The sequence below is a fragment of the Primulina eburnea genome, chromosome 4 (assembly GCF_022965805.1).
Source record: "Primulina eburnea isolate SZY01 chromosome 4, ASM2296580v1, whole genome shotgun sequence".
NCBI lineage: Eukaryota > Viridiplantae > Streptophyta > Magnoliopsida > Lamiales > Gesneriaceae > Primulina > Primulina eburnea.
This window is the reverse complement of record NC_133104.1, coordinates 16,556,015-16,569,750: the sequence shown is the minus strand read 5'-3', so window position 1 is coordinate 16,569,750 and position 13,736 is coordinate 16,556,015. Positions and strand designations below refer to the sequence as shown.

The window sequence follows — 13,736 nt, the reverse complement described above, 5'->3', positions numbered from 1 at the left end:
TGATGTATTATTCATTGAAGATGGTATTGTTCGATTTTCATTGCCATTTCCATAGCCATGTTTCAAGCCAAGCCATGTATATGTATTTGTTATATACAACTTTCTGCTTACTGAGTTTTATCTCATTCTAGTTAATGTCATGTGATGCAGGTGATAAAAAGGATTGAAGGATTGTCCGAGGCAGGAGAAGTCTTATATAATGCCATGGGGAAAGACTTTTTATCATGTTTCTTTTATTTGGGGTAGAGGGAACATGTGAAATTTTAAAGTATCATGTATTTTGTTGAATGTGTTGTTTTTAACTATAGGTTTGAATGATAGTGTGTAAATGACCATTTACATTAGTGTTGGAAATGTTTATGATGTAAAGGATATACTGTTCTTTCCCTTTTAAATGAAATACTTCCGCGTACGTTATTTCTGTTAAATGTTATTGTCATGGGAGTGGGTTGTTTCAGTTGGTATCAGAGTGAAAGTTCTTGGACCGTATATGACTTATTCTACCTAGGACAATCCAATTTGTTTTCGATCCTGCATCTATTGATTTTTACATTGAGAGTTGATCATATTCCATTGTTATTGATGTATTCTTTCTTCCTATCTTTGTTAAAGTGAGCTTACGTGTAGGAAATGCCTCCTAAACGAAAGGTTACTGAAGGGGATGATAGGACCCCTACTACTGATAGGACTACCAACGTTGTAGATGAATTCAGTAGATTAATACAAGAACATGCGAAAGTTCATGGTGAACAAATTCAACAGTTGTTGAGCCTGCATACCTCAACCCAGGGTCATGGTCAAGGAAGAGGACAGAGTAGAGGGGAAAGCACCGAAGGTAGTTCTTATGAATTGTTCAGGCGTATAAATCCTCCCAAATTTGTCGGTGGTGCCGATCCACTCGTAGCTCTTGAATGAGTTAAATATTTGGAGGCTACATTTGACTATTTGAAGTTCACTGATCGAGATAGAGTGAGCTATTCTGTGTTTATGCTAGTGAAAGCTGCTCGCATCTGGTGGGAAGCTACGAAAGTGACTGTCAATGTTCGCGAGTTAAAATGGGATGATTTCAAAGAGTTATTTTATGCCAAGTACTTTTCAAGAGAAGTTAAAGCAAAGAAAGTTAAAGAATTTCTTGCATTGAGCCAAGATTCCTTGTCTGTTGCTGAGTATATATTGAAATATGAAGAAGGATGCGTGTTTGTTCCATTTATTGCTGAAAATGATAAAGACAAAGGAAGACACTTCCTTCGTGGGTTGAAACTGGAAATTCGAAGGGATGTGCATATGGCAAAAGTGATCACTTATCCAGACATTGTGGAAAGAGCCTTACTTGCTGAACACGATGAACAGGAAATTGAAAAGGAGCGACAATTAAGAAGACAAGCTTTTCAAACTAGAGGGCAAGGTGCAAGTGCTAGTACTCGAGGTGGATACAAAGGAAAGGGCAAAATGGAGCAACGCAATAAACCTTCCGTGCCTTCTTCAGATGTGGAGCGATCGTTATGCCCTAAGTGTGGCAAGCTACACTAAGGTGAGTGTCTGGTTGGAAGTGGCCGATGTTATCGGTGCAAAGAAATGGGGCATACCGCACAAAAATGTCCTCTCTCCTCTGATAAAGGAAAAGTTCAAGGAAGAACCTTTACGATGACAAAAGAAGGAGCCAATCCTGATTCTTCAGTCATATCAGCTAATATTATAATATCTGGAAAGGAAGCACTTACAATGATTGATACTGGTGCAACTCATTCCTTTATGTCTGAAGTATTTATGCACTCCTTATCTCGCGAGCCTACTATCATGCCTTTACAATTCAATATTATGTTGCCTTCTGGTGATGAAATTTGTCCTACAAGTATTCTTAAGGCATGTCCAGTATAGATAGGTTTGAGATTGTTGTATGCTGATTTTATTGTAATTCCGATGGTTGCTTTCGATGTTATTTTGGGTATGGATTGGTTATACGCTTATCGTGCCGTTATTGATTGTGTGGAAAAGACCGTGAAGTTTTTAACTGGTGATAATGATAGTGTTGAATTTGTTGGGCTAGGTTCATCGCTCAGTATTCCCCTTGTTTCTTGTCTACAAGCTACAAAATTATTGAATAAGGGGTGTACTGGTTTTCTGGCCTTAGTATCGGATGTGAATAGGGACAGTAATTTGCAAATTCAGGATATTGATGTGGTTCAGGAATATCCTGACGTATTTGCTGATGATGTGCCTGGCTTACCTCCTGATCGAGAGGTAGAGTTTGTTATTGAATTGATTCCAGGTACAACCCCGATTTCTAAAGCTCCGTACAGAATGGCTCCAACTAAAATGAAAGAATTGAAGAATCAATTGCAGGAGCTATTAGATAAAGGGTTTATCCGTCCTAGTTCCTCGCCATGGGGAGCTCCGGTTTTGTTCGTGAAAAAGAAGGATGGATCATTGAGGTTATGCATTGATTATCGAGAACTCAACAAGGTAACTATTGAAAATAAATATCCTTTACCTCGAATCGCCGATCTTTTTGATCAATTGCAAGGGGCCACTGTATTTTCAAAAATCGATCTTCGATCCGGATATCATCAATTGAAAGTAAAAACGGAGGACATACCCAAGACCGCTTTTAGAACAAGGTATGGCCATTATGAATTTTTGGTGACGTTGTTTGGATTAACTAATGCTCCTTCAGTGTTTATGGATTTGATGAATCGTGTCTTTAAGCCGTATTTGAATACTTTTGTCATTGGTTTTATTGATGACATTCTGATCCACTCGAAGACACGAGAACTCATAGGGAGAATTCGAGGATCATATTACAGACATTAAGAGAAAAGCAATTATATGCGAAGTTAAAGAAATGTGAGTTTTGGTTAGAGCAAGTGGCGTTTTTGGGCCATATTGTGTCAAAAGAAGGAATATCAGTCGATCCATCCAAGATTGAAGTTATTAAGCAATGGTCCATTCCAAAGACAGTTTCAGAGATATGGAGTTTTCTTGGTTTGGCAGGATATTACAGACGATTCATAGCAGACTTCTCGAAAATAGCATTGCCATTGACAAGCTTGACACGAAAGATCATTAAATTTGAATGGACCATAGAATGCCAACAAGCATTCCAAACCTTGAAAGATAAGTTAACTTCTGCCCCTGTATTAGTACTTCCTTGTGGTACTGAGGACTTTGTTGTATATACAGATGCCTCAAAGCAGTGTTTAGGTGCTGTGTTGATGCAACGTGGGAAAGTGATTGCTTATGCTTCTCGTCAGCTAAAAGAATACGAGAAGAATTATCCCACACATGATTTGGAGTTGGCGGCTGTGGTATTCGTCTTAAAGATTTGGCGACATTATTTACATGGTGAGAAATGTGAAATTTTTACAGATCATAAAAGTTTGAGTTATCTGTTTTCGCAGAAAGAATTGAATATGAGGCAGCGGAGGTGGTTGGAACTGATAAAAGACTATGATTGCACCATTAGCTATCATCCTGGAAAAGCTAATGTTGTTGCAGATGCTTTAAGCCATAAATCCAGTTGTTTATTGAGTTCCATGATTCAGAAACCGTTATTACTCGATTGCAAAGGAACGAAATAACTCTGGTATCTCCAGGTACAGTAGATAAGTTATCTGCACTAGTTCTTCGCTCTAGTTTTATTGATCGTATTCTAAAGGATCAACAATTGGATATTCAGTTATTAGAGTTGAAGAATAAAAATGATTTAACAGGAGTTTCTGAATTTGGTTTGAATCGTGATGGTTTATTGGCCTTTCGAGGTAGAATTTGTGTTCCTAGGGGTAATGACATTCGGAAAGATATACTTATTGAAGCTCATACAGCTCCATATTCAGTTCATCCTGGCAGTACCAAAATGTATCAAGATCTTCGAATTCTTTATTGGTGGCCAGGTATGAAGAAAGATATCATGTTATTTATTTCTGAATGTCTAACCTGTCAGCAGGTTAAGATTGAGCATCAAAGACCTGCGGGAACTTTGCTATCTATCCCTATACCTCAATGGAAATGGGAACACATAACCATGGACTTCGTAACGGGACTTCCAAGAACACCAAAGGGTTACAACTCCATATGGGTGATTGTTGACCGGTTAACCAAGTCAGCTCATTTTCTTCCAGTAAAGATAACGTTTACAATGAACCAATATGCTGAAATTTATGTAGCTGAAATTGTAAGACTTCATGGAATACCTGTATCAATTATATATGATCGTGACCCAAGGTTTACTTCTGAGTTCTAGAAGAGTTTGCACAGAGCCTTGGGCACCAAGTTGGCCTTTAGCACAGCATATCATCCTCAGAGTGACGGGCAATCCGAAAGGGTAATTCAAATTCTGGAAGATATGTAACGAGCTTGTACAATTGACTTCCCAGGAAGTTGGGATTCCAAATTGCCTCTTGTCGAATTTACGTATAACAACAGCTAACAATCTTCAATCGGCATGGCACCTTATGAAGCTTTATATGGAAGAAGGTGCCGATCTCCATTATACTGGAAAAAGTAGGTGAAAGGAAGATGTTGGGCCCGGAGTTGGTTCAACAAACAGCAGATGTTGTGGCATTGATCCAAGAAAGCATGAAGACTGTCTAGTCTAGACAGAAAAGTTACGCTGATGTACGTCGACGACCTTTGACATTCGAGGTAGATGATCATGTTTTTATTAAAATAGCCCCTTTTAAGGGAGTGATGCGGTTTGGCAATAAAGCTAAGTTAAGTCCTCGATACATTGGGCCGTTTGAAATCCTCGATAAGATTGGAGACCGAGCCTATCGTCTTGCATTGCCACCATACTTGGATCGAATGCACAATGTCTTTCATGTGTCTATGCTACGCAAATATCTTCCCAATCCATCTCATGTTCTTCGACATGAATCATTAGATCTTTTACCTAACCTAAGCTACGAAGAAGTACCGGTTCAAATTCTTGATCGCAAGGTAAAAGAATTAAGAAATAGAGAGATTGGTATTGTAAAAGTTGTATGGCGGAATCATATGATTGAAGAGGCGACTTGGGAACCGGAGGAAGAAATGAAACATCGTTATCCCAATTTATTCAACGATAAGCAAATTTCGGGGACGAAATTTTTATAAGGAGGGGAGATTGTAATAGCCCAACGTTTTATCATGTTAATCCTTATGGTTTATTATTGTTATGATCATGTTTTATGCTTTACTGGTTGAGATTATGTTGAATGGTTACTGGTTTTGGATATCTTTATTGGAATGGTTATTGTTTTGGTATTATGTTCATAGTTGGTGATGATTATGGAAATGAATGGGTAGAATAGAAAGTTGATTTTGAGCTAAATAGAAAATGGAAGTGCAGAAATGGTATGACAAATGTGGCAGTAGTTGTGGTTTTTAGTATAATGTTTTGTTTATTGATCCAATTGAGGTGAGGCCACTTCCATTAGAAAGAAAAGATATAAAGCTATAACTTTCTTACTTTGAGTTTTGTATAAATCATTAGGGAAGACGAGCCAAAAGTGACCCAAAGTGTGTCGTGTGTTTCGTTGTTCCTGCACTGACACATGTTGGGAGAATGGGCATAACGTTTTACTCAGACCTCCAAATGACCTGAAATCTGGAGGGGTTCAAGCAAACACATAGGGCTATAACTTTCATGTTTACCACTTTGGCTAATTCGGAAGAAAAATTGCAGTTTTGGCCCCTGGCAGAGGGTACACGGACCCCTACACGGGGTCCGGGTCCGACCATGCAAAATGAGTGATTTCCCGAGTGTACACGGACCTATACACGGAGGGGGGCACGGGGTCCATGTCTATGGCATTGAAAACACGGTTTTGATGGATTCTGATGGCTTATAACATGATTCTAGAGGCCTCTACTTCATTCTAACCTTCTCCCTTTTCCTTAAAATCGTTTCATGCCATTTTCTCTCATAGTTTGCTTTCCTACATTTCTCTACTCCAAGTGCAAGGATTTTAGTTGACTTCTTAGTGGTTTCTACCTATTCCTCCAAGATACAAGGTAAGAGTTCTATTATTTTGGAGTTTGAAGGGTTTGGATGGTTGAAGGGTTAAGTTGAATTGATGGATATCTTAGATTAATATAGATAATTTTTGGTTATTATTGTTTTGATGTTTGTAGGAATCATTCAAGTTTATCATAGCCACCATATTGTTGGATTGGTTGTAAGTAGAAGCTTTTCCTTCTAATGCTCACATGATATATATGTATATAAGGCATGTTTATTGATGTCTAGCTCCTTCCATTGTTAGATTATTGATGTATGTATTGTTGTTATTTGTTCATTGAGCCAAGAATATCATTGAATTCATTGATAAGGAGCTAGTACTCTATTGTTGCTTACCAAGTGTTTGCTAAAATGTCCCAATGAAGTTTCCGATGATTAAAGCCAAGGAATGATAGTAATTCATGCATGTCATTGGCCAATCACATGATTATGAGTATCTCTCACAGTTTTGATATATTTATATATCAAAGATATACTATCCACAGGTCACATGACTATCATTTCCTTTTCTTTAATTCATGCCATGTTATGCCATCTATATTGCCTTGATGATGTATTATTCATTGAAGATGGTATTGTTCGATTTTCATTGCCATTTCCATAGCCATGTTTCAAGCCAAGCCATGTATATGTATTTGTTATGTACAACTTTCTGCTTACTGAGTTTTATCTCATTCTAGTTAATGTCATGTGATGCAGGTGATAAAAAGGATTGAAGGATTGTCCGAGGCAGGAGAAGTCATAAATAATGCCATGGGGAAAGACTTTTTATCATGTTTCTTTTATTTGGGGTAGAGGGAACATGTGAAAGTTTAAAGTATCATGTATTTTGTTGAATGTGTTGGTTTTTAACTATAGGTTTGAATGATATTGTGTAAATGACCATGTACATTAGTGTTGGAAATGTTTATGAAATAAAGGATATACGGTTCTTTCCCTTTTAAATGAAATGCTTCCGCGTACGTTATTTCTGTTAAATGTTATTGTCATGGGAGTGAGTTGTTTCATGAGCAGTCATCCGAAAACAACCATAACTCACTCGTTTCTTAGCTAAATATTTTGAATTTACTGTCAAATCGAAGGTATCAAAAAGTTCTACGTTTTATACGGTGAAAGTTTTTTCAGAATATCGACCAAAAAGTCACAGTTTTTAAAATTACAGCAAACTCGTGTTTTGAGATCCTAAATGTTTCAGAAATCGATTCAATGCATAATCGCTTAAAGTTTTCTCATAACAATCAAATTTCACGCATAACATACATCAAAATATCTACTATGACGAGATCGATGCATAAAACGAAAGAATATACATGTCTTTGATCTTTAAAACTCACGATACGGTGAATATCGAAGCGACACGGTGCGAAAATGATCCGGGCGTCTTGAGGAACAATTTTTGCTGCTAAATCAACGAAGGATTATTGAAGGAAATTTTAAAGGAAAATGGTGATAAGGAGGCTGCAGAAAGAGAGTTTCAAGAAAACTTCTCTTCTCCTCTTACCATAATAGAGTAAAGGAATTGACCAAGTAATGTTTATGTGTGTGGTGTGTGTATACGTGAATATTTGTGTGTAGTGTGTGGGGTGTTTGCATCCACATAATTGGGAAGTATAAGGTGTGTGTGTGTTTTAATTAAGGGAATATTTGTTTAATTAATTAATTAATCATGCCAATTAAAATGTTAAACCAATTATCAAGTTAATAAAATTCTAATCCCATAATAAATTTACTAAAATCTCCTAATTAAAATAAAATCCACAATTGATAAACTTTAAAAGTTTAAAATCTTAAAATCACCTAATATTTAAATTAGACTTTAAAAATGTTAAAACTTCATAAATCATTTAAAAGTGTCATTTTCTTGACTTGAAATAAAATACCACATTTTAAAATTGCCAAAATCATCTCCGGTCTCTTTCTCTCGATCCCGCTTCGAATATTCGCTTGAAACATAAACTTGAGAAAACATTTTAACGTGCATCAAATAAACATAAATAATTAAAGTAATGAAATTTCATAAATCATGCATTTCTAAAATCATTTTAAACTTAAATAATTAATTTAACAAATTAAATAAATGCACGGGTTTTACGTATACTGATTTTGGGCTCTACAAATGTAACAAATCTCCCACCTACTCTTTCATTCGGGGTGGCGGTACGTTCTTATTCCCGGACTTTGGTCATGTAATTCGAATCTAAGCAATAGAAGGCGGTCTACTTCTACGCAACATCAATATAACCAAACGACCAGTGTGGGGACCCGGACGTTAATCATCTTCTTAATCGTCATTGAAACTAATTTAATCAATTAAATTAAACAGGGTCTAAATTTTTTTTTTTAAAAATGCGGAACGTAATGGAATCAAACTCCTATACATATCGGTATAAAAGTATAAATCTAATACAGCATACAATCATTTACATCTCAGGTTCAACAACTAACTATCAAGTGTTTAAATCCTATCTCTAGTCCAAGTCCGAAGTCTCCACTCTAATCTCGATCTTTCTTCACCTCTGTGACCTTGAACCTGTCCCACCTGTTGCCATGCACACATACAGACAAGACAACAGCCGGATAACTCCGGTGAGATATAAATATCCCAGTATAAACAATATATCAATGCAATCATATAAAACATATGTAAAAGCATAAGCAATCATTAAAACATGTATCCAATCTGACTACATGAATCAATACGAATCTGTATTTAAGTCAATGACTTGTTATCTTATCTTAACTTTTTTCTAACCTAGGGATCCCGATCTAATTTAGACTTCGGCATGCTATATCGAATGTCTACAATATAAGTCGATCTACATCTAAGCTCATCGATACACCGTAAGTCTAGAGTCTCAGCGGTTCTGACAAAGACTCGGCGGTTCTGACCTAGCTAGGCTGATCTGCCCTAGCCTCAAACTCTGGCTCTGCTATCATTCAATAGACTAAACATATCAATCTGATAATCTGCAAATATCAATGCAATAAAATAAAGTATGTGAATTTGGGAAACTCAAGTCAAACCTAACTTGAGTTGTGCAATTTCGAATCAACATTTATTTATACCTTTCTTGCTGTCGCTCTAATACAATCGAAGTCTTGACTCAAAGTCGGTCACTGTTCAATCTGGCAATGACAATATACTGTATCAATATTCTAATCAAATCACGACATCTCTTTCTTATCAAATTCTAACGGTACAACAATACAATCCTGCGATATCGGTGATACCACACCAGTATATACTAATTCCAATAATTTACAATCAACCACCGTACAAGTCTGACATCAATTCTAGTCAATCTCATTCTGAAAATCATAACAATTCTATATTCAGTCCGTTTCTTAATCTGACTTCGATTCTACGTTGTCTAACATGTCAAGAACAACATATATGACGTGTATTCAATTCCAACAACATCATAATTTCAAAACATGTCAAAACGTAGTAAAAATTACGTCCAGTTGTAGCCTACGTTGATAGGAACACAGTACTGAAGTCAGATTCAAAATCAGACGGACAGATTTTGCACAACCGTGATCCTAAGCTTCAAGGACAATTTTGATAGCGTTTCTTTCGATTTCCCGTTTCTGAAGGATTATAACGTTTGTGTATATATATATATATATATATATATATATACACACGTACATGCAATAAGCCAAGTGGCTCGGTGTGCCTACTACACGTCTCGCGCATATGCGCGAGACATTCTGTCTCGGCGCGTAGCTTCATGGAGACTCACGCATATGCGCGACACCTCTTGGCGCATATGCGCGAGGCCTTTGCTCGTTTTTGCCAACCCTCTGTGTAACGTCCCGAAAATTTAAAGGTTCACGCGAACCACATGCATGCGATTATTAAATTCTTTTGTATTTTAATTGCATGAATTAATTATGTTTGGCGTACTTGCATATTTAAAATACATTTTTCTACATGATTGCATAAAAAATTGTATTTTTAGGAATATTCAAGTGACGATCGAAGAACGGGGACCGAGGGCTGAAAAATAGAAAATATTTTTAACTATTTAAAATATGGTCGATGCTTTTTAGTATTTTTGAAAATAAAGGGTTTTGAGGTGATTTTATACGTCGAGACGTAAATTTTATCGGTGTTGGATTTTCAACTAAAATACGAGCTTTTTGGCAACTAGGCTAATAAATTCACATATTTAATTATGAAAAACTTTGTTAATATTTTATTTAAATCTTAATTAGACTAATGTGCCTAATTTAAATGGCTTGTTAGGCCTAAGGCCTACTTAGCAAACAAATTAGTGTTTATTGTATTAATTAAATTGAAAACCCTATTCTAGAAACAAAATCAATCGGCCCTAGTTTTAAAAATTGAAAACTCTCCCCACCCCTCTCTCAAACCTCACGGCACGCACACTCACAATTTGGCAAGGATTTTCGAAGGGTGCAAGCAAGAACAGGCCAAGGTTCGCGTCCCGTTCTTCGTCGTCAACGGATATTCGAGCGTATTTAACGCAGAGGCACGCCATATATCTCCTTTTCTCATCCATCATATCATATTAATGTTTGAATTATTACATGCATGAAGAACATGAAAGATTTTCAGAATTTTCGTAATCTCATGCTTATTGGTTCTAAAGTGGTGTTCTTAATCTCCAAAATCATGTTTATTGTGTGTTTAAGGGGCTGCCATGATTAGGACATGTTTAGGCAACGTTTTTCATGAATTACAGAGTCCTAAGAACACACATACACGCTGCAAGCACGAACCGATTACGTTGGAACCGAATGCGAATGTTTGAGTCTTAGGTGATCGGGTTTCATGAACTTCGATGCACAGCTTGGCTCGGTTGCATTCAGGGCTGGGCTAGAGTCATGATGGGTCAGGGGGTGAGTCCTAGCCAGCTTAGGACTCAAGGGTCATGGTTGGGGAGGAGTCCTAGCAAGCAAGGACTCCACCCAAGATCACCCGTGAGTTTTAGGGGGAAGCATGCGCAGGCTTCAGAAGTTGTGGCAGGGAGGAGGGGCTCGGCCAGGGGGCTGGTGTAATGCCCAAGATTGTATATCATGTTAATCGGAGATTATTGATTATTAGTGGACACGATTATAACCCGGACCATTTTTGAGATTAATTTGAGAAGACTAAATTGTTGGGCGAAGATGGCGCGCCCGGGCGGAAGTTTTTAACCGCCCGAGCGCGAGTGCCTAGTGGAAGAGGGCCGAGAGTTACTCGCCCGGGCGGAAGTTTGTGCTCGCCCGAGCGAGACTGAATCGCGCAGAAGGGCCGAGAGTTGCTCGCCCGGGCGGAAATTTATGTCCGCCCGAGCGAGAGACGTGTTTTGAAAAGGAAGAGGCCACGTTTTGAAATCATGCAACGTATATATATATACATATATACGAACGAAATTCTTCAGAAGTTTCAGAATATAACCGAGAAAAGGGTTTATATCCATCCGTCCGTTAGATTTTAAATCCGACTTCGGTGTTGTGTTCCTAGCAACGCAGGCTTCAACTGGACGTAAGTTTTACTACATTTTGACATGTTTGGAAATTATGATGTTGTTAGAATTGAATACACGTCATATATGTTGTTCTTGCCATGTTAGAAAACGTGGAATCGAAGTCAGATTAAGAAACGGACTGATTATGAAATTGTTATGAATTTCAGAATGAAATTGACTAGAATTGTTATCAGATTGGTACCGTGGTTGATTGTAAATGATTGGAATCGATATAGACTGATATAGTATTATCAGTATCGCAAGATTGTGCTGTTGTACCGCCAGAATTTGATAAAACAGATGTGTTGTGATTTGATTAGATTATTGATACAGAATATTGATATTGTCATTGCCAGATTGAACAGTGACAGACTTTGAATCAAGACTTCGACTGTATCAGAGCGACAGCAAGAAAGGTATAAATAAATGTTGATTCGGGATTGCACAACTCGAGTTAGGTTTGACTTGAGTTTCCCTAAATCACATACTTTATTTTATTGCATTGATAGTTGCAGATTATCAGATTGATATGTGCATGTATGGACTTAGAACAAAGTCAGAGTCCGAGTCTAGGGCAGACAGCCTAGCTAGGGCAGAACCGCCGAGTCTTTCTCAGAACCGATAAGACTCTAGACTTACGGTGTATCGAAGAGCCTTAGATGCAGATCGACGTCTATCTCAGACACTCGATACAGAATACCAAAGTCTAATTTAGATTGGGATCCCTAGATTTGAGATAAGATAAGATTAGATCACGAGTAATTAATTCATGTAATAAGAGTAGATACATGTTTTGATGTTTGTTTATGCTTTTATATATGTTTTATATGATTGCATTTAATACATTGTTTATACTGGGATATTTATATCTCACCGGAGTTATCCGGCTGTTGTCTTGTTTGTATGTGTGCATGACAACAGGTGGGACAGGTACAGGGTCACATAGATGAAGACAGACTGAGATTAGAGTGGTGATACCGGACTTGGACTAGAGCTAGGGTTTGAACACTTGATAGTAGTTGTTGAACCTGAGTATGTATGATTGTATATTTTATCAGATTTATACTTTTATACTGATATGTATAGGAGTTTGATTCCATTACCTTCCGCATTTTAAAAAAAAAAATTTTAGACCCTGTTCATTATAATTGATTAATTAGTCCCTGTAACGCCCCGAAAATTTTAAAGTCCACGCGAACCACATGCATGCATTTATTAATCCTTTGTATTTTAATTAAATGTGCATTAATTAATTATGTTGTGCATAATTGCATGTTTAAAATATATTTTTCTACATTGTTGCATTAAAATGGTATTTCTAGGATTATTCAAGTGACGATCGAGGAACGGGGACAGAGGGCTAAAAATGTAAAAGATTTTTATTAAATAATTATTTTTAACTATTTAAAATGCGGTCGATGTTTTTAAGTAAATTTTTGAAAGTATCGAATTGTGAGGTGATTTTATACGCCGGAACGTAATTTTATCGGTATTTGCTTTTCAAATAAAATTCGAGCTCTCGAGCATCCCGGCTATTAAATTCACATTTTTCTTTAAAAGAAAACTTTGATATTATTTTATTTAAAATCTAATTTAATTAATTGGGCTTTAATTTATGGCTTAATAGGCCTAAAGTTTGTTTAGTTGATAAATTAGTATTTAAAATTGATTTAACCCTACACAACTCTAGAAGCAATCGGCCACCCACTTTCAAGTTTTTAAAACTCTCCCAAACCCTTCACCAACACACATGGCACTCTCGTTTCTGGACATAATAGTTGACAGCATCCGAGAGCTTGAGGGCTTTCGCTTGGAGTTCTAGCCTTGTCGCCTCCTCCGTTCTTCGTCGTCATCGTTTAGTCGAGCGTAATCTACGCAAAGGCACCCTCTAACCTCCCTTGCCCATCCATTATATCATAATATGCTTTGAATTAATATGCATGAGCTTCAATATGTTTTTTTTCAGAAAATTCGGTGTGGCTTTCCAACTTTTGCTTCGAATTTTTGATGTTTTGTTGTAAGGGAAATTATGGGAAGCATGTAGGGGACTGCCATATGGACAAGCTAAGTCTAAACTAAGTTTGAAAGCAATTTAGAAGCACACACCAATCACCCAGAACCACCAAACGCGAGACAGTAAGGGACGGCTGCTTGCTGTCATCTTGTGTTCAGCGGGCGACCGGGGGTTCGGGGCAGGGCAAGCACTTGGCTGGGGCTAGGGTGCGTGAGAGGGCTGTTAAGGGTCTAGGGCAGAGTCC

The 13,736-nt window shown here is 37.3% G+C and overlaps 2 protein-coding genes across 2 annotated transcripts; both read left to right on the top strand.

Moving 5' to 3' along the window:
* Window positions 1–630: 630 nt before the first annotated feature.
* Window positions 631–1,530, top strand: LOC140830109 (uncharacterized). Its single transcript, XM_073193393.1, has 2 exons — window positions 631–900; window positions 952–1,530. Exons 1-2 carry the CDS (start codon window positions 631–633, stop codon window positions 1,528–1,530), a joined length of 849 nt encoding a protein of 282 aa, XP_073049494.1.
* A 390-nt stretch (window positions 1,531–1,920) lies between these two features.
* Window positions 1,921–4,508, top strand: LOC140830108 (uncharacterized). Its single transcript, XM_073193392.1, has 4 exons — window positions 1,921–2,269; window positions 2,860–3,305; window positions 3,944–4,171; window positions 4,374–4,508. Exons 1-4 carry the CDS (start codon window positions 1,921–1,923, stop codon window positions 4,506–4,508), a joined length of 1,158 nt encoding a protein of 385 aa, XP_073049493.1.
* The last annotated feature ends 9,228 nt before the right edge of the window (window positions 4,509–13,736 follow it).

Excerpts from the sequence above, each read along its gene's own strand:
- LOC140830109 (XM_073193393.1), top strand. The coding sequence starts at position 631 with ATGCCTCCTAAACGAAAGGTTACTGAAGGGGATGATAGGACCCCTACT. Across the intron at positions 901-951 it reads TCGGTGGTGCCGATCCACTC|TTCACTGATCGAGATAGAGT; the intron begins GTAGCTCTTGAA and ends GACTATTTGAAG.
- LOC140830108 (XM_073193392.1), top strand. The coding sequence starts at position 1,921 with ATGGTTGCTTTCGATGTTATTTTGGGTATGGATTGGTTATACGCTTAT. Across the intron at positions 2,270-2,859 it reads TGTTATTGAATTGATTCCAG|AGCAAGTGGCGTTTTTGGGC; the intron begins GTACAACCCCGA and ends AGTTTTGGTTAG. Across the intron at positions 3,306-3,943 it reads ATTTGGAGTTGGCGGCTGTG|GTTAAGATTGAGCATCAAAG; the intron begins GTATTCGTCTTA and ends ACCTGTCAGCAG.